A 27213-nucleotide genomic window follows, 5' to 3' on the forward strand; every position below is an offset into this window, starting at 1 on the left:
ATGTTAGTATTAGTATAATAGTATTATGTTAATTTATAAGGTCATAACTTTAATACTTTCACTCTTACTACTACTAATGTTAAGGAATAAGCATTCCCTGTACACTGTTCCCTAGTTATATTTTACTCCATCTTCATCTGTGTGTGTTTGTCGTGCAGTAAATGCGTGTGTGTGTGTTGTTGTTGTTGTGAACTGACCCTGCTGAGGAACTGGTCCAGGTTTCCCACAAACATGATCGTCTGCTGCTGGATGAAGCTCTCGCAGCTGAGCTTCAGGTGTCGGTCCACGTCCTTCTTAGAGTCGATGTAGTGCTCCTTAATCTCCGGCGTGCCCTGCACACGAAACACATCTTCATCTATACCTTTATCTGTGCATCCATCCATCCACCTGTTGTTTCATCCATTCATCCATCTTTTTACTATGTATCCATCCATCTATTGTGTTATAACCACCCACCCATCCATTCATCATTTCATCCATCCATACATCCTTTTACTATCCATCCATCGTTTTACTATATATCCATTCATGTATTATTTTATCCAACCACCCACCCACCTATCATTTCATCCATCCTTTGAAGGTTTTACTGTTTATCCATCCATCTAATGTTGTCCATCCACAAATTCATCTATTGTTTCATCCATCCATAAACACAGCTAATGTTTTATCCATCGTCTCATACATACATCCACCCACGCATTGTCCATCTATCCATCCATGGTTTTACTATCCATCCATCCATAGTGTTATTCATCCATCATCTCATACATGCACACACCCATTGTTTCATCCATCCATTCACCCAAGGTTTTACTATCTATCCATATATCTATTGACTTATACATCCGTCCACCCATTGTTTTATCTGTCTGTCTGTCTGTCTGTCTATCCATCTACCTATCATTTCATCCATCCATCGTTTTACTATCCATCAATCTATTGTTTTATAAAAGCACCCACCCATTCATCGTTTCATCCATCTATCCACTCATAGTTTTATCCATCCTTCATCTATCCACCTGGTTTATTCATCCACCTATCTATCCAATTTATTCATCCATCCATCCATCCATCCATCGTCTCATACATATACTTCCACCCACCCATTGTTTCATCCATCTATTCAACCATGGTTTTACTATCTATCCATCCATACATTGTTTTATCTATCTATCTATCTATCTATCTATCTATCTATCTATCTATCTATCTATCTATCTATCTATCTATCTATCTATCTATCTATCTATCTATCTATCTATCTATCTATCTATCTATCTATCTATCTATCTATCTATCTATCTATCCTCTCATAAATACATCCACCCAACCAACCAGCCACCCACGGTTTTACTCTCCATTCATAATCCATCTTTATCCATCGATCCACCTATTTTATCCATCTATCTATTGTTTAATAAATCCATCCTTTCATCCATCCATCCTTAGCCTTTTGTACCTCCAGCAGGAACTCCAGGATGGCATTATGGCTGTTCAGACGGAAGAACTTCGGCACAGCTTTAGGATTGAGGATTTTAAAAGCAGCGTCTGAGAGAAACAGAGGAAAAACAACTAGTGTTGCTCTGCCCTCTGGTGCCAATGCACAGATATTACACACAGATGCACACACACATCATCATCATCATCATCACCAGTTCATTGGTGTATAAAAAATGACTAATTAATAATTCGTTAAATAAATTGTAGTTAAGTTACTTTTCTAATGACTTTATCTGGAATGTTTGCTTAGTTATTTTAAGTAATTTAATTGATAATGTATTATAAAAACATCTGTTTATCATTAAAATAAATTTTATACTATCTATACGAGTGTGTGCATGTATATATACATATTCACACACACACACACACACACACACACGATTCATGACTCAAAATCACCTGTTATTCAGTCAGTATTATAAGAATACACCCATAACCATTCAAATTTACCCATAAGCTCCAGACTCATGTCCATTAGGTGGACTGGTCTGATCTGCAGTACCTCTGGTCTTCTTGAGATCGAGTGAAATCTCTTTAATGGCGAAGTCTGCGTGAAACGGAGCGATCTGTTCCCTCATGATCAGCAGATGTTTGATGAGGAAGAGCTGCCCGTCGATCTGAGTCTGAAATACACAAACAGCACTGTAAAACACTTCTGACCGATCCTAAAAACTGCTCCAAAATCTGTCCTGCTATTGTTTGTTTTTTTAATGTTAGTCTATGGAAGTCGTATGACTGAGTACTGCTTTAAAAGAAAAGCAGCCCATTTTGATTTGTTATACAATTTTCAATGATCAATCAAGTGCATTTATTTATTTTTTTACAGATTTATCTATGGATGACATGGTTGCTCGATGATTAGCACTGGCCTCACGGCAAGAAGGTCGCTGGTTCAAGTTCTGGCTTAATCAGTAGGCATTTCTGTGTGGAGTTTGCATGTTCTCCCTGCGTTCGCGTAGGTTTTCTCCGGGTGCTCCGGTTTCCCCCACAGTCCAACACATGCATTATAGGGGAACTGAATAAGCTAAACTGGCCGTAATGTGTGTGAATGTGTATGGGGGTTTCTCAGTCCTGGGTTGCAGCTGGAAGGGAATCCGCTGTGTAAAACATATGCTGGATGAGTTGACGGTTCATTCTGCTGTGGTAACCCCTGATAAATAAGGGACTAAAGCTTTGTTTATACTGTACGCCTGCGTCGAGTGTTTGGCGTGACCCACGGCGCATGCAAAGCACATAGCCGTGCATTTCTACTTCTGCACATTGTGCGTGTTGCTCTGCTATAACACTTCTGAAACGCTAGCTGCTAGCAGGTGTTTATGTTCCTCTGTACATTTCTTCATGGGTGTTTTTGTTTTTTCTGAACGCTACCTTAAAGTACAAGTGGCTTAAACTCTGGAAGTGGCTGGAATCGGCGGACGGGCAACAACTTAATCATAAGGTAAACACAAAACAGTCTCCATCTGGAGCTCCTTCACGGGACTCCACACTTGTAAACACTTGCTCCATCAGGCTCGCGGCTCTCACCTCCGCCCACACTCGTCAGTACTACCAAGCTGACCAATCACAGAGCTTGTGCTATGCATCGTTGCGACGTGTAGTTACATTTTTGAGAGGTGCACATCAGCGACACCGACGGCCACAGCGAGGGCTCTGCGACCACGCATAGGCTGCGCCGTAGCACACGTGTGCACTTGACATAGAGGCATAAATCAGCCTTAAGCTGAAAGAAAATGAATGAACGAATCTATTGATCTATTAATTTATGTATTTTGTATTTATATATTCATTCATTCATTTGTTTAGTTTTATTTGATACTTTATTATGTTTTATATATTTTATGTTATGTTTTATATTTTATACTACAATGTATTGTATTATTCCTTTTAATTTATTAAATTAATTTTATAATGGCAGTAAGCAAAATAATAATGATACTGCTTTTTAAGTATCATTAGTTGGATCGTTTTAATTACTCACGCTCGCCTCTCTTGCCATATTAATAATAGAAATAATCACCGCTTTTGCGATTCGACAATTGCACCTTTTCAAATCATGACTTCAGTTTAAAATCGATTCATCGGGCAGGCCTAATCTATAGTAATGTATGATGTGACAGCCACTGCTTCGCCAGCTCAAGTGTGCATTATTTTTTAATTATATACCTATAACTTCATATATGCCTATATTTATTATATATTTATTTTTCTCACTGGTTTTTTTACTGTATTCTTTATTGTTTTATTGTGCTTTGTTTTTTTACTGTTTCGTAAGCACTGTGGGTCTTAGATCAGCACATTATTAATAAAATGTATTATTATTCCTTACACAAATCTCTCTCTTACCTTGTTCTTCTGAATGATGTCTGAAGCGTGAAGCAGAGACTGAATGCAGGCAGACAGAGCTTCCTGAGAGAGACCCTGAAACACTGCCCTCTGCAGGACACAAACACACACGGACATACAAACAATTAGTGAAACCCTGCCCTCTGCAGGACATACATGGCACAACAACAACAACATTACTGACATTCAGGGTGCTTTCACAGTAGCACTTTTGGTCCGCACCCGGGTTTGTTTGACGTCAGAGTAAGGTACGTTTAGCTAGTGTGAACGTGTCTTCGGAACTTGGTTGTGCACCCGTGAACTGTACCAGAGTCTGCCTGGAAGAGGTGGTCTGGGATACGGTTCATGCGAACTCTGGTCTGGTTCACTTCTGATATGAATGCAATCGTACCAAATAACGGAAGTGAACCGCCAACTGTACAACAAACTATCGTTTTTCATAACGTTCATTCATGTGTGTGTGTGTGTGTGTGTGTGTGTGTGTGTGTGTGTGTGTGTGTGTGTCACGTATTGTATTGACAAGCGGGACTGAGCCAGGGCAATCACAGTGATGATGTCTGCTTGTCTCCTCCAAAAACTGCTTCTGCAGACATCGCGTTATGTTCTGAACATTTATAATATTTTTGCGGCAGACAGACGTGAGTCGCTTTCTGTTTATCCAAAACTAAAAGATTCTGTAAAAGCAGATTGACTGCGATGTGCGGACGTCTTTCCATTTTGGCGCTTTGCTTTCGTGACCGTCACCTAGCAACAGCCGTACACACAACAGCAGCTCGATGATGCAAGCGTACCGGACTTCGGGAAAAAAAAATTAATTAAAAATAAATAGTAGTAGAGTAGTTGTGTAGGAACACAAACCAGCCGAGAAGGTGGCAAGGGGGGGACAATAGACCTTGGGTACGGTCCAGGCAATTGAACCAAGTGTGAAAGCACCCTCATACACGCTTCTTACTTAATAATAAAAAAAAATATATCCCAAAAGTTGGAATTTTTATTCCGTTTGTTGTTAACTTGTTTTCTGCTACAAGTTGGCAAATCATTTTGTTTAAATTTAAGCCATTTATAAATTAGTACATGTGCAGTTAAAGGATAATATCCTGTTACATTTTTATTCTTTTTTTATTTAGATTTCCCAAGTAAAGTTGTTTTTTCAACACATTTTTAAACATACATTATTTACTTGGGTTAATTAGGTTAATTAGGCAAGTCATTGGATAACAGTGGTTTGTTTTGTAGACAATGCAAAAATATTTCTTAAATGGGCTTAATAATATTAACCTTAAAATATATGTATTTTTTTTTTTCATGAAAAACTGCCACTTTACCAAACTAAAAGACTTTCTCCAGAAGACAAAATAGCAAATAATATCAGATATTAATAAATTTGACTTTAAATATAGAGTTGATTATTTAAGTTTCCATTTATAATATATCACACTAAATTAGGAATTAGGAATGTCTTAAATTAGACATATTTCCTTGACAGCTAGCTGATTTTAAAACTTGAGTTAATGCTTTATTTATTTCTCCATAAGTATTAGTTTAACATTTTGCATAAGTAATGGAATTTTACTGTTTTAATTAACTATAAATCCCCCTATTAATCTCCAACTCGCATATTTTAACTTGAAAGTTTCTGTTTTTAGATATGCCAATATATTTTTAATGTATTTAATAATTATAATTTCAAATATTTTTATTACTTCAAGTTGAGCTGGCCTTGGCAACTTGCTGACTTAATATAATTAAATTGATTCATAAAAAAAAGGTTCATGTTTTTTTATTTATTGAGTAATAAAAAATTTTATAGTTTAAGTTTTACAAGCAGTTCACCCTGAAGCAAATAAATAAATAAATAAACGTTTTCATAATCTATAAAGATCAAGATTTAATTTTTAAAGGCCAATTTATTTTTCATTTGGCTTTAATAAACTAATTTCAATTAATCACATGATGAGATGTAGAAAAATCTAATATTAAATTATACTCAAATATTCATGATTCATATTAATAATGAATACCGAATGCCACTGGATCTTCTGCACTCATGAATGGTTAATCATTAAGTTAACATCATTGTTAATTAATGTAAAGGTCATGAACAGTGATTCAGACGGCTGTAATACTGACGTCTATGCAGCGGTAGAGTTTGGAGAGGCACACGAGCGTCCGTCTGACAGTCGGATACCACATGCCATGCAGATCTGCTGGAGAAACAGAGCTCTGCAGCCGCGAGTCTGTAGCAAAAAAAAAAAACACAATCAATTAATCAATCAATCAACCAAATGATCAATCAGTCAACTGACCGACCAATCAATCAACCAATATATCAACCGACTGACCAATCAAACAAATAATCAACCAATCAATCAATCAATCAAATGACCTATCAGCAGACTGACCATTCAACCAATCAACTGATATATCAACTAAACGATTAAAATCAATCAACCAAATGATCAAACAACGAATCAACCAATCAATCAATCAACCGACTGACCAATTAATGGATCAAATCAACCAACCAACCGCCCAAACAACCAATCCATCAACCAATTATTCGACCAAATAATCAATAAATAAGTCAACTGACCTATCAACCGACTAACCAATTAATGGTTTCAATCAACCAACCAACCGCCCAATCAACCAATTAATCAATCGATCAACCAACACTTCAATCAATCGACCAAACAAGCAATCAATCAACTGACCTATCAACTGACTGACCAATTAAATGGACCAATCAACCAACCACCCAATCAACCATACGATCAATCAATCATTTAAACAAACAATCAATCAATCAACTGTCCTATCAACCGACTGAACAATTAATAGACCAATCGCCTAATCAACCAATTAATCAACTGATGAACCAAACATTCAACCAATCAAATCGACTAAATCAATCAACTGACTGACCAATTAAATGGACCAATCAACCAACCAACCAACCGCCCAATCAACCAAACGATCAACCAATCATTCAACCAAACAATCAATAAATCAATCAATCAACTGACTGAATCAACCGACCAACCAATCAACCAAGCGATCAATCAATCAATCCACTAACCTATCAAATGACTGACCAAATCAACCAAACTATCAATCAATCAATCGGCTGATTCAAAAGCTTTTAAAGTTGATAAAAGATAACACTTCTATCCAAGTCTCTAGAAAAAAAAGTGCAATTGTGAGTGTTCTTCATGCAGGTGAGTGGGATTGTCAAACCACCTGTAGAACAGACTCTCCGTATGCTTAGAGAAGAATAAATCCATATTCTAAACTAACTTAAAACTTGTCAAAGCATTTATACACTGCGACTCCGTGAGGATCTGAAGTGCTTTTGAATCTGAAGTTTGCATTGCATAAATTTATCTACTAAATTAATAATTGAATACATGTAATGTTTACTTTGCACTGGCATGTGTGCGTTAGTTAACAGGTACAGCCTGGTGACTGCATTTGTTTTAGTGGCTGTCAGTTGATAAATGGAACAGAAAAAAAACAGAGCTACAAAAAAATAGCCTAACCTTATGGCCCGTTTCCACTGACTGGTACGGTTTTGTCCGGTACGCTTTTATGGCCCTTTCACATACCACATCTATCACTTGACTCTTTATTTTAGCCCAAATGAAGAATTAAAAAGAAGCTGATATGAAGCAAATCGCTGCCTGTAAATGGACTTGAATCTATAATGCAGCAGCTAGTGAGAACAGAGATGACAACAAATCCAGTAGGATGCCATAAATAAACTACACCGAATGCCATCGCTCGCCTGCACAATGATTAAACTCTTTTATTAAACATAATAAAATCTCAAATCTCTTTGGACAAATACAGATATATAATTAACATATGATAAAGCAGCATTTAAGACTTCTTTTTAAGGGCTTTTATTTTCTCTAAATTGATTGATCATCTTTTATTACTTTATTTAAGCCTCCACTTGACAGCATGAAAAATATATGCAATTCCCTGATTACCAATGTCTGGAATAGAGCTATTAAAACTCCATGAAATCCCAGAATTTCTATGACCTGTGAGAATCCTGAGGTGTTTGGTTACAGTCAGATAAATGCACAGCTAAAGTAGTTCCGGCAGGTTTTTAAAGTGCATTACAGCTTGATATCCCTCTGCTGACTGATTTGGGTTATTTCACAGCTACAACCGTCAAAAATCCCATCAAAACACTACAGACGGCTCTGGAGGAGATGTGGAAGACATGCGCTACACACAGGAGACATTTGAGGAGGACAAAAACCTGACAGACAACATCTGAACAGTTGATAGAAAAATAAAGCACATCTACGCCTTAATGAACACTCGTGCATTATTTTCTAATAATTCAATGGCCTGTACATAATCAGTTAATCGCAGAAACACAAACACCCACCAGAGCTGATGAGCTTCTTGTTCTCAGACTCCTCCAACTGAACATCAGAGAAGGAGTTGCTGGAGTTTAGCTTCATCTGCTCCTCTTTCAGACTCTGAGCGATTTTCTGCAACACACACCAGCAATCAGAGTCATAACAAATACTAGAACTAAATCCAAGATTTCATTAGATATGAAAACAATAAGATCTTCTTAACTACATCCTTTAGCGAATGGAAATTTAGCATGTTTTAGTATTACTAGGATACTTCTGTACTTAGTGTTACTATACTACTGTGTTTTCAAATGCATCCACTTTAGACAGCGTTTTCAAAACGATACGCTTTCATTTCCCTAAAAATGGGGTCTCCGTTTGGACGGAGGGCCAAGATTGAGAGGAAAAATGTGTGTTTTTAAACTAAAGCATATAAGGGTGCTTACACACCTAGTCTTTGGTTTGGGAACCTGGCACGTAAGCCTTAGCACAGTTCGTTTGGCATATGTGAATCCAGCACTTGCAGAATGTTCCATGTCAAAACAATCGGTCTGAGATCGCCTGAATGAGGTGGTCTCGGCTCGGTTGAAACGAATTCTGGAGCGATTGTAGTGAAAAGCAAAACAATCCAACAAACCAGGCTATATCGCAGTGTATTATGGCAGTGTAATAGCCATATATACAGCTGAAGAGAGAATGAGGAGTAGGGCGGGATGTCATTTCTACCAGTGTATGTGCATTTCATGATGATCACGAAAGTGAAAGCATGCTGAAATATACAGTGCTGATTATACTTTAGGAAAACTGACAGAAATCACCATCGGATATCTTTTCCACATTTTAATCATATATTTTTTTGTATTAGGCCTGTTGTTATGTTAATTTCTGCACTGACAGCTTGAAAGAAAGATCAACATTGATCTGCTTCATTATCTGATTGCAGTCTCGCTTCATCTGTTATTTTTTCTCTGTAATTTAAGCCTATAATGCCTAATTCTAGTCAAAGTTTAAGCTCAAAATTAATAATAATGAAATGCTTAAGAAAATAATGGAAACACAGTTATTAAAAGTCGTTTTTTATTTAAAATAACTAATTAAATGTTATTTAAAAAATTACAGGCAATAGATTAATTAATTTAATAATAGATGGATTTGTACAACCCTTGACAACTGAAATGAGACCGTATATGAGAAAAGTCTGACCTATCTGATTTATATTTATTGACTATGTCTGTGGGTGTCAACATTTCAAATTAAAGTGCACCTTTTCATTTAAAACGTCTCATTTCTTTAGTTTTAATTAATTTTTGCTGTTTTATTTATTTTTGTAGTTCTATTCTGTTGTCCATTTGTTTTTCATTTAGAAATGTTATCATACATACATATTTTTAAACTAAATCAAAATGAGGAATATTTCTAGGTAAATTAACATAAATGATTGTTTATTTTTCCTCCAAGTAACAAAAATGCTTTTTAGTTTTAAATGTGAAATGTTTTTCAGATCATTTAACTTGTCTGAAGGAAAAACACTTCATTTTGACTTTTTTTCTAAAACCAAAACATAGTTTTTTTACTAAATATTTTAATCTAAATAGCTACGATTAAAATAAATAAAATTATAAAAGCAACACTAAAAACTATTTTCTTATGAACAAACATAACCTTATTTTTTACTAAAGTATGAATATGTTGTACAAGTAAAAAGATGAAGCTAACAGAAACATTTATATTTCTATATTTTTATTAGTACTGGGCAAAGATCATTCGTGATTAATTGCATCCAAAAAAAACATTTTTTACATTTACATGTGTGTATTACAGTATATATATATATATATATATGCATGTTTGTGTATGTGTATGTGTGTGTATATGTTTATATATGTGTATATGTAGAAGTCCAAAACATTTTGTTACATAGATATTTTAAATTTATATATAATTCCTATCATATGGATGGATGGATGGATGGATGGATATCTATATATCTATCTATCTATCTATCTATCTATCTATCTATCTATCTATCTATCTATCTATCTATCTATCTATCTATCTATCTATCTATCTATATATATATATATATATATATATATATATATATATATATATATATATATATATATATATATATATATATATATATATATATATATATAATAATAACTAAACATTAAAAAAATAATTTTATCAAATATGTTCATGCATGTTTGTATTTATGCCCAGCACTAATTTCATTCATTCATTCATTTTCTTTTCGGCTTAGTCCCTTTATTAATCTGGGGTCGCCACAGCAGAATGAACCGCCAATTTATCCAGCATATGTTTTACGCAGCGGATGCCCTTTCAGCTGCAACCCATCACTGGGAAACATCCATACACACAAAAAATGCAGCATCTCTGATATAAACAGGAGTTTGAGAAGCTCCGACCTCCATCATCTCCAGCTTGTCAGGGTAGGCCAGGTCTCCTGGAGCCGGTTTGTAGCCAATGATGTCGGTCTGGATGTAGATGTGTGTCCTGTAGACCAAACGCTCCTGAACGTCCTCCAGCATCTGCTTCACTACTGCATCAAACGCAGCCAGCTGAACCACTGACACACACACAAACACACGGTGTACTTTACTCATGCATCTCACAGCTGGATCCCTAGTGCTTTACTGAAATTTATATTTAACTCTTTCACTGCCGGCATTTTTGTCTTTTTCTACAGGGTTTCCAGGCTTTCATGAACAACAGATTCAAGAACTCTCATGGACTTTTTACCACCTTTAATTTTAAATCAAGCATCTTTATAATTCATACTCTAACCGGACGATCACACTGAAAGCGGCGAGAGCGTCAAAGTAGCCGGAAATCATTCATTTTCAATGAGAGTCGGCGGCGATAAGCGGCAAGGAGCAGCATGGCGCGTTTTCGCCGATGTGGGCATCGAGGAGAGTTGAAATCAAGTCAACTTGATGGTAATGAGCTATGACGCAGTTCAGCAGCAAGCAATCAGAATGAAGAAGTCCACCACTTGAGAGGAGTTCAGAGAACACAGACCTGTGAACTTTGGTTCAGACCACAGTTGTTCCCAAGGGTTTGATTATTACGGTCGCCGGATTTCCAATTATTTACAATGTTTTCTTACAGGAACATGCATTAAATAAGTTACTGGTGAGTTACTGATGTGCATTAATGTTATATATATTTATTTTTTAAAAAGCGGGAATCTCACGCGACAGTACAAAACAGTATAGCATATGGACACATTGGATAATTGAGTGGAGCAAAGCCACACCACATGCAACTTGATCTTCCGTTGTTAAATAAATTTGATAAGAAGTGCGCAACATTTTTATGCTAGAAAGCATGTTTTATGCAGGAATGCAAGTGATTTGCTGCAACGGCCCCTTTAAATACGAGATCAAGATGTAGCGAATTTCGATGCTCTCGCCGCCGGAGCTGAAGGTAGACAGAGTTGTCGCCAGGGTGACCAGAGCGACCTGTGACGCTCTCACCGCTTTCGGTGTGAACGCACAGTAACATATGTAACGCCATAAAAGTCCTTAAAACTATTTCAAAAATGTTTAAAACAGTCATGTTTAAAGAACTGTAATGAAATGTGATGATTTAATACTGCTGATATTCAAATGCAGCTTGAAATATTGATTAAGTGTGCATTGTTCATTTCTTATGTGTATTATTGTACAAGATTTAAATGTAAGATTTTTTATTTATTTACTGAGAAGTGTTTTGTTTTTGACAATTGCTTACATTAGTTAAAATAAAAAACAAACACCTTTAATTTCAACATTTAATTCAAGCACTTTCAAAGACCTGTGTTGAAGTACTTTCCAGACCTTGAATCCATATGTCTGAACCAGTGGTGTAGTCCTTGCTATATGCACGTATACTCAGTATGCCTACTTTTTTCCACAAACTGTTTGGATATTACGACTTCTGAGGATCATAACCTCGGTATACTCGCTTGTTTTGGTGAATAAACTTCCCTAATGCATGAGTATTCGCGTCTCCTTTAACTGTATACCAAATGTTTTTTAACTCTCATCTTAATTTGTTGCAATTGGTGCATTTTTGTTTAATTTGCGCCATTCCCCGTCCCCTGACGACTGCAGCAGCTGTGAGAACATTTAGTGAGTTCACAACAAATCAGCTGAATGAGGTCTCGCTAAAACGTTCAAGTAAAATTATAAAACAGCATGGGCGTCACTTTAGCCCTCCTATATTTCCATTCTATAGTCAAACAGCTGTGTGTGTATGTGCTCCTGCCGCTAAATGAAGTGAAAAGTCTTACATGATGGTAATAGTTTGATGGTGGTGTTTACATGTCTGTAGTGCACTTCAATATGCCACTAAAGTCTGCACACTCCACATGTCTTAATTCCATTACTGTTTAGTTTGATTTAGTCAGATTGAGGTCATCAAAAATCACTGTTTGCATGGTGGACTTTTAATCAGAGTATTGTCTTAATCGTATTAAAATCGGATAATTGGCATCCATGTAAACATATTCAATGTTTTGTTGTCTAGAAAATGCTTCTTGATTTAAGAATTTTTAGATATTTGGACTAGAAACAAGACAAAAATCCAAGTAAGAAAAACTTTTTTTGCAGTGCAACTAGCTATACTCTCATTCTGGCGTAATAATCAATGAACTTTGCTGCTGTACCATGGCTGCAGTAGCACAGTATTACGCCGCATCTGAAAATAGTCCTACACTTGCACCACCAGTTAGAATCTGCATAATATCATTGTGCCCATCAAAGTTCCGGTAGGTAAGAGTTGTTTTACCGTTGTTTTGGACGTGATCTTCCAGCATTTCGTTCTTTAAGATGCCGCAGAGCTCAGAAAGCGTCTCCAGATGAACCACATGGATGATCAGCGGCCGCAAAACATCATACAGAGACAGGCAAAGCTTCTCCAGGAGCTCACTGCAACAAGTACATCACAATATCAGTATACTGACAATGTTTTCCAAGTGAAATTATAATAATGATGATAAAAAAATACAAAGCAAAATGAAACTGATTAACTAAAAAAGTTATTAATTATTAAATACTAATAATAATTTGAAGAATGCTACAAATAAACTACTACTAATAAAAAAGAATAAATTATTTTAAGATTACAAAGAGAATTTTGTTTTGATTGTTTATTTATGCCCATATCAGCAAACGTTTGCTATTTCACAGAAAGATCATAGATGAAATAATATTTCAGGAAAAATAAGAACAACAACTTCAAGATTTAATAAGACATGATACAAAAATAAATATAAAAATTACAGAAAAATACATTAAAAAGATTTTAAAAGGAGAATTAAATATGACAAATAAACAAACAAAAAAACTAAAAATATATAAGTAATTAAAATATGTCATTTGTTTCTACGAATACTTTTCAATTTTTATAAAGAAAGATTACTGAAATTTACTTAATTTAAAAAAGAATATATGGAATTAAATCAAATGAAACTTAAGATTAAAAAATATATATAAAAGTAAAAGATAATAAATGGATTAAAATATTTAAAATAATTAAAAAAAGAAGATTAAAAGGAGAATTTTGTTTTGCTTGTTTATTACCACATCTGCAAACCTATGGCTATTTCACAGCAAGATCATTGTAGATTTAAAAATAAAAATATTAATAATAATAAAAAAAAATTCTTAATAATAACAACTTCAAAATTCAGACATGATAAAAAAATAATAGCCAGATGCAGACACAGAGAATTAAAAACATTAGATAAGATTTTTAAAGGAGAAAAACAAAACAAAAACAATAAACAAAACCAAAAATTGTATATTCAATTAATGACATTTCAATAAATAAGTTCATAGAGTTAAAGTTAAAAGTAAAAATAAATAAATAAATACAAATTAAATTAAGTAAAATTATTAAATTAAATAAATTACAATTAAATTAATTAAATAATTTAATTTAAATAATTGGAGTTTGCATGTTCTCTCCGTGTTCGTGTGGGGTTCCTCCGGTTTTCTTAACAAGTCCAAAGACATGCAGTACACGTGAATTGGTTAGGCTAAATTGTCCGTAGTGTATGTGTGTGTATGAATGTTTCCTAGTGATGCGTTGCAAGCGGAAGAGCATCCGCTGCGTAAAACATATGCTGGATAAGTTGTCGGTTCATTCCACTGTGGTGACCCCTGATTAATAAATAGACTAAGGCGAAAAGAAAATGAATGAAATGAAATTAAATAAATTAAATTAAAATTAATCAAAATAAAATGAAATAATCAAATTAAATAAAATACTCACTCCAGTTTGGACGTGGGTTTGGAGAAGAACTCATTGTAAAGCTGATGCTCATCTTGACAAACGTGGACCATAAATGCACAGCCACTGCGCACCTGAAATCATCAGATCAGCATCACTAACTATTCAATTATTGATCACTTATATTAAAGTCTATTAAAGATACAGTTCTTATCATTTACTTACACTCAACTGGGTCTAAACTTTTAGAAATTTCGTTCTTCTGTTGAACACAAAACAAGAAAGTTGGAAACAAGCAGCCATTGACATCTACAGCAGGAACTAAAATACCAGGGAAGTCAAAGGCCTTTTTTACATCCAGGACTCTTCAGGATATCTTACTTTGTGTTCAACAGAAGAAAGAAACATGTGGAGGACCAGTAAATGATGACAGTTTTCCTTTTTGGATGAACTGTCCCTTTAACAAATGTAAAAGCACAAACAAAACTGCCAAAAACAAGAAGATTTCTGACTTCAGAAAAACGATTAAACGTTCAAACTTTAGTAATGAATGAGATGCAGTGATGAGTGTGATTTCTGCTTCATGAACAATTATTTTGACTAATGCTTCATTCAAATAGCTGAGACTAACAGAACTTAAAGAAGAGATGTTTTAACCCTCTTCAATATTACCAGTTCGTGCATTTTAAAAGTTGATGTATTGTATATCTGCACAAAGGTTTTGAATAAAAGTGTTGAATAAAGAATTAACATGCGTACATTTGTGTATATTTTCACCTAGTGGCAACCTCCCGCTCTCGCTCGGGAAGCCAATACGGAAGTAACTGAAACTGCAATTCATCAAAATCCCGCTAGTCCTGGCTCCATAATAGAGCAAATTGCAATTGAGCCCACTGTTAGAATGGCCAACTTTACAGCAGAAAAAAAGGTGTTTACAGCCTGGTACAAAGAACGATTTTGGGTCATATAGCTATTATTACCCTCCATGACAACTGTGAGGGGGGTGAATTTTTTTATAACTCATCTATTTCCTTTATATTAGGTTATATTAAGTTTGCATAATTAAGGGCGTGGCCACTTGAGTGACAGCTAGGTCTCGCTGGTCGCCGTCACTTCACCTCAGCTGAATCCGGCAGATTAGCCACTGATCTCGGCATATTCATCGTATTTTTGTGTTGTTTGATGTGGCTTTACACAGTCAGCTGCCTTTTGGACTTATTTCTTACAATTATCAGATGATATGGGATGCTGTGTGCACTTAATTGTGCTCACAAACCATTCACGTGGCCTCCGTTTCCCATGTGAGTAAAGTTATATACTTATACACCATCTCTATAAATGTATTTGTTTTATTTAAGATCATTTATCATTAATATTTTTCTTTAGACCCGTAAAGCACTCCAGAATCTGACAGATTGATTAGCTGTAGGCTCTAGAACAGTCATCTGAAGCGTTGTCATACAGTGTTATGCTGGAGTTCATCAATAGTCTTGCATTTACTAACACACACTATATCTGATTTGTTTGGAAGTAATTCGCGTTTTCCTCCTGTAGAAAAACGTTATAAGAACAATGCTTAGTGGCTCAGTGTATTACTACAGTGTTTTTAAAAGTCTAAACACTTTATTGATATAGTGTACAGCCAAGCACATGTGGTCAGAACACAAACGAGTCGCAGGTAATAGAGTATCAAGCGTTTCTCCCAAAGTAAAGTCTGTCTGCCAGGTCTAAGCAAAGTGCCAGCAGGTGTCTGTAGCTCCGCCCACTCTCCGCCTCTTTGCCCTTGTTTGGTATCCCGCCGTGGGTGCGATGACGCGCGAACAAAATGGCGACGGTTGGCCGCGCCTACTTGTAGCTTCTTTTACAGTGTTCAGAAACCTATGGGTGACGTCACGGATGCTACGTCCATATATTTTACAGTCTATGATTTTCACAGATAAACGAAAAAATAAAGTCAAATTTAGCAAACCCTCGCCACATAATCAATCAATTCAGCCACAAAATAAAAACACGAATTATTTTTGGTGAAATCCTGGAGGGACAGAATGAGGATTAGTCTGACCAGAGCGCAGTGGTCTTTGTTATTCTGGCTGGTGAGGTCAGTGATGGTGGAGTTTATACTGGGACTGAGCAGAACTTCCCTCTGGTCCAGATAACACTGATGAATCTCCTCCAGCAGCTGATGATACCTGAAACACACAATCCAAGAACAGCAAAAAAGGAGTTCGAAACTATTACAGCTGTTGGGATTAAAGCAACGTGTGAAAATGATGAAAGCATCAATTTTTTAGATCAGAGATGCTCAAACTAGGACCCGCGGACCAAAGTTGGCCCATTGTAGCCTTTAATTTGGCCCACCATCCCATCTGAGAGGGAGAAGGATGGGGCGAATGCCTTTAAAAGAGATCATCATTTCTAATTTTTAACGTAACCTTTTTGTTTGTTTGTTTGTTTGTTTGTTTGTTTGCTGAGCTACAAAAAAGCAAACTGAAATTAAATGTTTTAATTACGTTGCAAATAAATCAGAGTTTCAAAGATGTAAATAATGTCAATCGATGGATCGAGGACTGCAGTAGACATCGGCGAGCAAATCAAGACTAAAGTGCAACTCCATTCTGTCATAAATGAGATTGTTTTTACTGTAATGTGTTCATTATAAAATATAAAAAGAGTTAATATATATGAGTTAATATAAAGTAATGTTTTCTAGTCATTTTTAAATATTATTAAATAAATCAGAAAATTGACCATGGCAACTATAGATACCTTCGGCTCGCAACCCTCAATCAAGTTCGGTTTTAGGCCCTTCATACGAAAAAGTCTGGGCGCCCCTGATTTAGATGATATATTATATTAAATATTTAGATTTATATGTTATTAAAGTGAATAAAAGTTTCTGAGAAAGTGCCTTATTTTTGCTAACGTTAACATCCAGGATAGCTTTGTTCTTCAAAACTCATCCGAGATTTGTTGTCATTGCAACAGGAGCAGCAGCTTATTTCACTTAAACAGGATTAGATCGGGTCGTTTCAAGCAAAGGTGATACTGAAAGTATGTACCAACAGGTTTCACATGTTGTATATACTGTAATAATTTGGGGAAAATTGCTAAATAGTAAAAATATTAAATATAATAAATAAAATCAAAGGCAGAAAAGCAGTCACAGGGCGATACTCGCCAAAGGGTTGAAATAGAGCATTTATTCGTGACTGTTGGCCTACAGGTAGGGCCAGACAGAACATGTCGATTTATGTGGAATGATTTTGGGAGTATTGTAACTAAAACCTTAATATATGAAATAAAAATAGTAGCTTTTTAACCTTTATTTCATGTTTACAATGCAATCAAATAAGATCTAGTTATTTTGTAATCAAAGCAAGTCTCTCATGTAATACATCTCCTAAAACAGCGGTCGCGTCATATTTCAAAAATTTCTTAGCAGTGGACAAGACCCTTTTCACATGACGTCACGCGGTTTCCGGTTTCACTCCACGCAGTGTTTCGTTACTTCCACCTACACAGAAATCCCCATAGAGAACTCACCCAGTCAGCTGTATATTGACTACAGAAAGGGTTAGACTGAGACTACGGCGGTTTTCTGTTGTCTGCATTTAAGGTGAGACATCTGACGTCTAAAAAAAAAAATAAATAAATATAAAAAAATAATAATAAAATAAAAATAAAAAAATTAAAACTTATGGATCATCCAGATTTCTGCTTGAACCAAGAAAGTGGGACTTTAAACAGTCTATTGCTTTGTGTTGCTGTCTTTACTGCAGATGAAGCTGGTATGTACTTGTCAGCATTTGTCAAATAAAGATTTCAGATGTTTACACGGGTGCTGAACATTTTATGCCAGAATTTTTATTTATTTATTTATTTTTTGTGTCCTGAAGAATAAAAAATAAGTAAAACTGTGGGTGTTTTACTGTGGTTGTTTACAGTGGACAGCTGATTCACAAACACATTCATATTAGCCACATTTTACTGCTCACTTCTCTGGCATTTCTATATAGGCATTTTATTCATGAACATAAAATATTTATGTCTATTTAATATTCAAATTAAATTAAATAGAATAACAATGTTGTATGTGTCTCTTAATAATCAAACAAAATCATTATAAAAATGTACAATTGCAAAAATAACACCAAGAAGACAGCATTTTAATGCAGTATTATTAGATTATGACATTATTTATAACATTGTTAATTGAAAGGTAGTACTAATATCAAATTAAATCCACCCAAAAGGTGGTGGTAGGACATAATTCATTCAAATGGATAAACTGAACAAAACATTAATAGATCAGTAAAAATTATGAAACTGATTGCATTTATAGACACTTACCAGGTAATATAAGAAGATTTAGTAAAGAATTGTACTCATGCTGGAACATTTACATATAACAGATATTATAAATGTTTATTCAGAGCAGCATTAATGTTAAAACAAATCCATTATTGAGGAAATAAACTTAAGTGAAAAGGTTGCTTTCTTATTTAAACAATGGTTTATTCCTATTCTTATAAACCTAATCATTTTCAAACTCAAAAACCTGGTTTAGTATTGAAGGGGAAACATTTGGACACATTCCCAATACCAATAATAGTCTTAAATCAGATCGAGCAATGTTAATATTTTTATTCGTAACTTTTCCAGAGAAGTCTCCTATTCATTCAAAGGTAAACCGGAACTAATAATACACTGCAATGCCGATAGGGGGAAGTGAAGTCATTGTGAAAAGGGTCTATTAGGAGAATGATCATGTTGCCTCAGTTCATTTGATCCCCTAGCTCAGTGGTCCTCAACCACCGGTACGTGGATCAACTGGTACCGGGCCTCACAAGAAATCATTACTTATGTCCGTTTTATTTATTATCCATGTCTGAACGATCTTTTATTTAGAAAAATTACTATTCTCACGGATACATCTCGGTCACTTGAGTGCCCAAAATGTAACCCACAAGCAGCAAAATGAGAAACAGGAATCTTTGGAAAGTTTCTTTGCTAATAAGGGGAAAAAGCTCAGTGAAGGACTCGTGAACTGCCGAGGTATGGATTCGCACCCTATTTGTCAACAAATCAAGTGAATTCCCCATAGCTGTGGGAGAAGATCAACTGATGGAGATCGGCCTTTTAGGGGCCGTTTGCATATCGCGTATTTCTGTAGTTTGCACAAGTTTGTTGCGCCCACAAGCAGCGTGATGCACTCGCACCAATGAACCCCGCGAGTGCACCGAAAGTCACGTGACAAGAATTGAGCGGTCAGCTTCAGCTCGTATTGAATATTCACATTTCGATAAGACTAATTTTCTCAGACAAACACAGAACACACTGCAGTGCTTTGTAATTTTCTCCATAAATAAGACTTGTATCATCAGAGTTGCAGCAACGTTTTGTCAGCTTGTCATCCTCCAAGAAAACGGTTGATGGTTGCCTAGCAACCTACAAAACACCGAAACACCCATCGCCACCCCACCCCGATCCGCGGTAAAATTGTCAAGCGTTGACTGCTCCACGGTGATAGGACTACTGCCCTAGCTGACTAAAAATGAACAAATTTGTAATCCGTCCTCTACAAAAACAGTCTCAATGATTCACCTTGCAGCAAATTTAAAGGTCAAAGGCTTACGTTTTTCAGTTACAAATGGCCTACTAATATTTTGCTTTTATATTTTACGTTAGGTTATTATTTGTGCATAAACATATCTAGCTAAAGTAATAAACATACTGTTTGTTTGGGAAAAAGGGGTCTCAGGCAAAAAGAAGGTTGGGAACCACTGCACTAAAAGACCGAACATATTTACTTTACAAACTGTATTGTAAATAAATCAAATGAACATTTTCATATTAGTCAATAATAATACTGAAATCAATTTAAACTGAATAAATATAAACATATACACACATTTACACATAAATAGACTCAATGATGGGCTAAAAATCTGTGGTGTGTGCCTTCCTAATTTTAAGACTTCAGTGGGGTATTTTCAGATAAAAGCATGCTTTAAAAAAGGGCCGACCCAGCTTTAGTACAATTTGTGAGAGTGTAAGATATCAGACATGGCCAATATTCTCTCTTTTTTTTTCAAGAAATAATAATTTATGGCAGTCATGCACACATTTTGGCAGCTAATATTCCAGTGATAAGATGCTTTGCAAAATTTGTAGACACCTTTCCTTTATTATGCCTTACACCACATGATAAGAAACTATCCTCAAGAACAACCACATATAATAACACTGCATATCAAATGGATGTATGGAAAAGGAAAAAAAAAGAGAAAATTAGTAGAAGAAAAATAAAACATTCTCCATCACTTACTCAGGGATTTTTTCAGACCGCTGCTCAACTTGCTCAATTAGCCTCTGGGGAAAAAAAAAAGTGTATTATACTTAGTGCTGGGAAAATAAGTATTGAACACATTGTCATGTTTTTTCCAGGGAATAATATTTCTAAAGGAGCAGGATTGAAGCAGATTTTGGTAAAAACTCAAACAAAACAAACATAAAAATAAAACAAAACAAAAAATAAATCTGAAAAACGAGTTGTGTGTTATAACAATAGCTATGTTTCCATCCACATACTTTTATGTGCAATTTGGATATGCGTTTGTTATAAGTGATCATGTGATGATAAAATCAATGGACAAGCCAGCAGGCTGAGCACATTGTAAAACATCTGAAATGTTGTTTTGGTCTAAAACGCATTAACCGATTCAGTAGTGAGCTGTGGTCACACTGCACTTTTCTCCCCATAGACTTATAGACTTCCATTCAGGGCCGGTCCTGTACATTTGGGGGTCCTAAGCAGAATAATTGTGCGTTCCTACCTTGCTCTAACTAGTGGAAGTACTGCCAATGCAAAAAAGTCCACAATGATTTTATTGCTTATAACAAAACAATCACTGAGACAGAAAAGTAAAGCCTGATTTCTTCTACTTAATAACTCTCTGAATGATTTGGACATTTTAAAACAGCACTATGAAATGAAGAATTAAACAGTCTATAATAAAGGGTCCAGTGATTCCTACATTACGTTCTTCTTGAGTGTTTAAACTATGTTTTATTAATTTTGCAAACAGATTGAAGATTCTATAGCTGAGTTTTTTTTTTTTTTTTATAAATTCCAAACCCAAAAATCCTACAATGAAATAACACTGAACAATAATTAGCCAAAAGATTGATCCATAAATAATAAAATCAATAAGCAAATAAAGTAAACATGAAAAAATATTAATATAAAAAAACATAAGAAATAGGGAAGCAACAAACACTGGGTTAATGTTAATACCCAAACACAAACTTTATTATTCCCTTTAGTCACCTTCCTTACATTTGAGATGCCGAGTCCAGAGCTTATATTAAACCATTTTATTTTAAACTACTTTTATAAACATGTCCCAGGAAAAAAGATTACCAGTGTGCAAAATATGTCAGTGAAAGACTCTTCAGTGTTGTATTTCAGTAAAGTGCTTAAAATCCAGATTTGTAAAACCAGGAAAATATATCATTTAAGTACAATGTTTATTAATTTGTAATTGCCTATTTACGATAAATGTACTTGATTATGTCTTTAAAAATCCTCATTAGCACTTTAAAGCCATGCTAAAAATGTTATTGTGCTCATCTCTTCGTCATTTTCCCCTCAGTTTTTCTACGTCTGCAGTAAAGCATTAGATTCGTTTCATTTTCGCGGTCCAATTTTCAAAATAAATCAGATATATCAATAGGGCAGGCAATGAAGCAAAGGCCATGGCTGTGTCTGTGTCCTGCAGATTACCATGGAAGAACAAACTCGAACTGCGAGAACACAGAACGCACGTGAGAAATGAGGCATGCTTCCTGTTGATCATGTGACCTTCACACGAAAACAATTTCAACTTTAATAAAAAAATTTCTTTTCATTGAAAATGTATAAACATTTTAGTACTAAAGCACTGTCAATGACGACAATTTCCAAATGCAAATAAAAACTATTTTAGCAAAGAAACGACTCGCACCACTAGCGGGCTGTGGGGACCCCCTAGTGACAGCGGGGTCCTAAGCAGCCACATAGTTCACTTATAGGGAGGGCCTTTCCCAGAGATGGGTTGCAGCTGGAAAACATGTGCTGGATAAGTTGGTGGTTCATTCTGCTGTGGCGACCCGAGATTAATAAAGGGCCTAAGCCGAAAAGAAAAATGAATGAATGAATAGGGAGGGCCGGCTGTGCTTCTGTTCAAACGCACACGAATGCGTCAGACCGGAAACGCAAGCTCGTGCGACAAGTTTCGCAGTTCGCTGCGGTGCACAGTTTAAGCTTGGTGAACTCTGACCTGCGAAATCACATCACGTGACTGCGTGAGACCAATCGAGGATCAAAACAGGACCTCTCTGGACAGAAATTTTAAATATGGACCAATTGCTAACTTTTTTAATGTCTAATCATCTTGTTTAATCTCGTCCCTTTTCGCAGCGCAGTACAACAGAATTTCACAAGCTCAAACTCTAGTGTGACCGCAGCTTTATTGTTATTATATCATTTATTGCCTCCAGAACTGTCAGGAGCATCTGTGCTCCACGTCTCACCCCTTTAAACGCCACTACGCGTTCAATGCGTGTTAGCATTGTCTTCTGAGGAACAAGTCATTTATTTAAGAAGGAAAAGACTCACGCAGCTTCTTCTAAATCGCAGTAAAATCTGTTTTTAGTTGATATTTGGCACCAGTTAATCAGGGAGTGATGATTTTGTTCTCTTTGACACGTTGGATGAAAATGCTGCTTTACTCACACGTCTTTTATGCAACACTCCAGTTTTGCTCATAAAGTTCATTCGCATTTTTGGATGGAAACACAGTTAATGGGATGACAAGGAGAAAGTGCTGAATTACTAAAATGCATTTAATACTTCATATAAAGGCTTGTTTAATGATGCCAGCTTAAAGTTTCCTCACGTATGGAGAATAAAGTCACATGCATTGCTCAGGCAGAGTGTATACAGGAATCAGAGAGTGAAATTCAATACCTTTTAAGATCTTTTTTTAGACTCTTTCAATACATTTTAAGACCTTATAACCACTTTTCCATCGGAAACACTGACGAGATTTTAACTTGCAGTGTATTTACTAAATATTAATGTAGGAAACTAATTCAAAACTAAAACGTTATTCGTATACTGAATAAAAATCTATTAAACCTAGCTAATTCAGCAGGTTGGTGCCTATAGAACTGCAAAATATCAGTGTTGCCTTGGTTACTGCAGTAAACAAAGCAGCATGATGTCGAATCTAGCAGGATTTCATTGATTTCATAAACTATACAGCATTCTGATATTCAGAGATTTAACTCAGGCAAACTTAAGCATACAACCATACGTTGCATAATAAAAAATTATATAAAATTGAATAACTTGCAAAAATAGCATTTAGGACTTTTTAATACTGTTTAAGGCCTTACATTACACTGATTTATCAGCATTTAATACTCTAAGACCCCACGGACACCATGTCAGGTGTGAGTTTCTCACAGACTTCAACAAAATTTTGATGGTTCTGTGGGTCTCGTCTAACAGATCTGAGCTTTATTTTGTCTATTGGATTCGGATCAGGTGATTGGCTGGGCCATTCTACAGCTTGATTTTCTTTCTCTGAAAGCATCTGAGAGTTTCCTTGGCTGTGTTTTGGATTATTGTCCTGCTGATATGGTTTCATCTTCCATCTTCAGATATTGAACTGAAGCAGCTGATATTCATTTACACTGAGAAAGAGCAGAGGGTTGCTGAAGAACTACTGAGAGATTTCAGCTGCTGTCTGGGCTTTCACTGCTGAACTACACCTCCCTTTCTTCATGCGTTCAATACTTTTTGTGTAAACCAATTAGATTTGTTTTCTTTGCATATATGGATTTCTTTGATTGTTTCCAACATCCAGGGTAAAATTTCATTTTCATTTCAACAGCACCTTTAGAAATATGTTTTCTGAGAAAAATGGTGACGTGTCCAATACTTACTTTTCCCGCTTTTATTTGGGATGTGATTAATCGTGATTGATCATTTGACAACATTAATTACATTATATTATAACACATGACTTACTCGAACTTTCGGTGCAGCTGCTCTGAATTTGACGTAGTACAGTGTGAAGGCATTGTCAGCATTGGGAGCGCCCAGCGGATCCTGCACAATAGATAATAATCAATAAATAATCAATAAACGAGAGATTACGCAATCATCTGCGGTTTATTAATGAACAACTCTGCTCAGTGCTAGAGAACGCACCCGTTTGCTGAGCTGACCCGTCAGGTTCTGCAGGGTGTTGACGGTGTGGCTCTTGATGAGTTGCATGGCTTTGGACAGACACTGCTTGAATTTGGTCAGATAGACTGGATAGTCTTTAAAATTGGGCTGAAAGAAAGCATTATAAATGAACATGACTGCTTTATGGGGAGAAATAGAGCCACTAGCAGTTTTTATTTACTCTCAAATTCTCCCAAATATGTTTCAAGCTACAGTTAAAGTCAGAATTATTCGCCCTCCTCAAAGGTATTTTAATTGAACATGTTAGATATGAAACACGCGGTGCAAAAAGCTTTGCACTTTCTTTATTTTTTAGACCACAAACAAACAAAACCAGTCACACACATACATTTAGGTTCTATAAAAATATATGAATAATATTAAAATAAAATATAAATAAATAATAATAAGTTAAAGATGTTTTACTTTTATATATAAAAGAAAAGGAAAATAATATATAAATCCATCTTTATGTGATCTAAAACAGGTTGCCAAGTGAGTAAAAGCATATTAGTACAGCCTCTTACAGTATATCGTATTTTTTCTGAGGTCAAGTGGTGCAAAAGTTCCATAAGCCATTGTTTAAAGGTTTAGAGAAATTTTTTCCATCCATTTGAGCAATATTGACCTATAGTGTATTAACCAAAAGTGCAGCAAAGGCAATCACATGTATCTTACTTTTACTAAAACATGAGGTCTAAATTATTGAGATTATGGCCTCAGGTTCTATATAAGTATGCAATGCGTACAATGCAATGCTTAAAGAGAAACTTAAGCATTAGCTGCCAGAAATCCTTTAATTTTTAACACCACCAGAACATATGAGATAGATATTCTGGCTCAACGTTACATCTGTCACAATTAGGCTCAATATAAGGTTTAAGTTTCACTTTGGACCAATGTAATCTGTGTACTACTTTAAACTGTATAACTCTTTGTTTTAAACAAATTGAAGATGAGTGTGTATCATCTAAAACGGATTGCCACAGGTCTTCTGATAATTCTATCTCCAGTTCCACCTCCCATTTTCTTTTTAACTGCACTAGGGGTTCCAGATTAAAGGAATTATTTACAGAATATATTTCGTCAAAAGCCACCTTTAAGTATGGGTTTAGCTCCATAATAGAGTCAAGAAGTGAGGAGGGAGGCAGTGATGGCTCATTGAGGAAGACATGAAACTTTTATTATGGAACGAAGCAAACTGTCCATCACTAAACCCATCTTTTAATGTCTTTAGACCTTTCATAGACCAGATTATGAAGCCTTTGTCTATATTAAAGGGGGTAAATATATGAAGTCTTGCCATTGGGACATAGACTGATAGTTCCCCTTGTTAATTTGTAATTCTCTTTAAGATATTTCCCAAGTGCAGTTTAATGTATAATATTTTTTTTTTTACATTTTTAAACACAATAGTTTTAATAACTAATTTCGTTTGTTAATAATATGCTTTTTCTAGTTATTTTGTAACATACTAGTGTTTAACCCTTAAGCTTTAATTTAAAGTGCAATTTAAAAGGCTTAACTAGGTTAATTAGGCAACTCACTGGACAACAGTGGTTTGTTCGGTAAAAAATAACACTAAATAAATAAAAAAAAATGTTAAAGTTTCTACAAATATAAATAATAAATATTTTAAAATATTTATAAAAAATTTTATTCTGGGCAAAAAAAAAAACTTTGAGTAGAAAAAATATGAAAAAGGACACAAATTAAATAGTATAGTATGCAAGTAATACTTAAACTTAAAGTATGATCTTGCTTATTTGTGCTTCCTTCCAAAATTAATATTAATTTCTTTAAAAGGACCATATTAGGGGTCATAAATAGGACCAGACTGAATCTGCTGACACTTTTTGTTATTTCTAAATCTGTGGATTTATGTGGAATGATTTTGGGAGTATCATAACTAAAACCTTAATATATAAAATAAAAAAAATTATACCTATTTAGCTCATATTTAATGTTTGCAATGCGAATCCAATTGGATCAGGGGTGGGCAAACTCGGTCCTGGAGGGCCGATGTCCTGCACAGTTCAGCTCCAACTCTAATCAAACACACCTGCTTTTAGATTTCTAGTGATCTTGAAGACACTGATTAGCTTGTTCAGGTGTGTTTGATTAGAGTTGGAGCTAAACTGCAGCACACCGGCCCTCCAGGACCGAGTTTGCCCACCCCTGAATTAGATCCACTTATTTGGTAAACAAAGCAAGTCTGTCATATAATATCTCTACAAATAGACAGAAAATATTACTTTACAAGCTGTATTGTAAATAAATCATATGAACATTTTCATATTAGTTAATAATATTAGTGAAAACTGATTAATAATAGATTTACACACATTTACACTGGTAGGTCAATGATTGGTTTAAGAATCTGTGTTGATTCCGTGTGGACCTAGACATGATGAGGTGTTCTACCTCCAAAATAAGCTTGAAAGATTACATGAGATCATCTGAGAA

The 27213-nt window shown here is 35.2% G+C and overlaps 1 protein-coding gene across 1 annotated transcript in view; it reads right to left on the reverse strand.

Annotated features, from left to right (window-relative positions):
* cog3 (component of oligomeric golgi complex 3) overlaps nucleotides 1-27213 on the reverse strand; it is a 42321-nt gene that overhangs the window by 5927 nt on the left and 9181 nt on the right. The window contains exons 7-19 of the mRNA XM_056466090.1: nucleotides 24730-24855; nucleotides 24547-24627; nucleotides 20797-20840; nucleotides 16531-16657; nucleotides 14511-14602; nucleotides 13023-13162; nucleotides 10658-10818; nucleotides 8252-8357; nucleotides 5980-6086; nucleotides 3850-3939; nucleotides 2009-2129; nucleotides 1463-1551; nucleotides 194-332 (exon numbers count right to left, since the gene is read on the reverse strand). Coding sequence (XP_056322065.1) covers nucleotides 194-332; nucleotides 1463-1551; nucleotides 2009-2129; nucleotides 3850-3939; nucleotides 5980-6086; nucleotides 8252-8357; nucleotides 10658-10818; nucleotides 13023-13162; nucleotides 14511-14602; nucleotides 16531-16657; nucleotides 20797-20840; nucleotides 24547-24627; nucleotides 24730-24855 — 1423 coding nt within the window. The remainder of the gene's footprint in view (nucleotides 1-193; nucleotides 333-1462; nucleotides 1552-2008; nucleotides 2130-3849; nucleotides 3940-5979; nucleotides 6087-8251; nucleotides 8358-10657; nucleotides 10819-13022; nucleotides 13163-14510; nucleotides 14603-16530; nucleotides 16658-20796; nucleotides 20841-24546; nucleotides 24628-24729; nucleotides 24856-27213) is intronic.

The sequence above is a fragment of the Danio aesculapii genome, chromosome 9, assembly GCF_903798145.1.
Source record: "Danio aesculapii chromosome 9, fDanAes4.1, whole genome shotgun sequence".
NCBI lineage: Eukaryota > Metazoa > Chordata > Actinopteri > Cypriniformes > Danionidae > Danio > Danio aesculapii.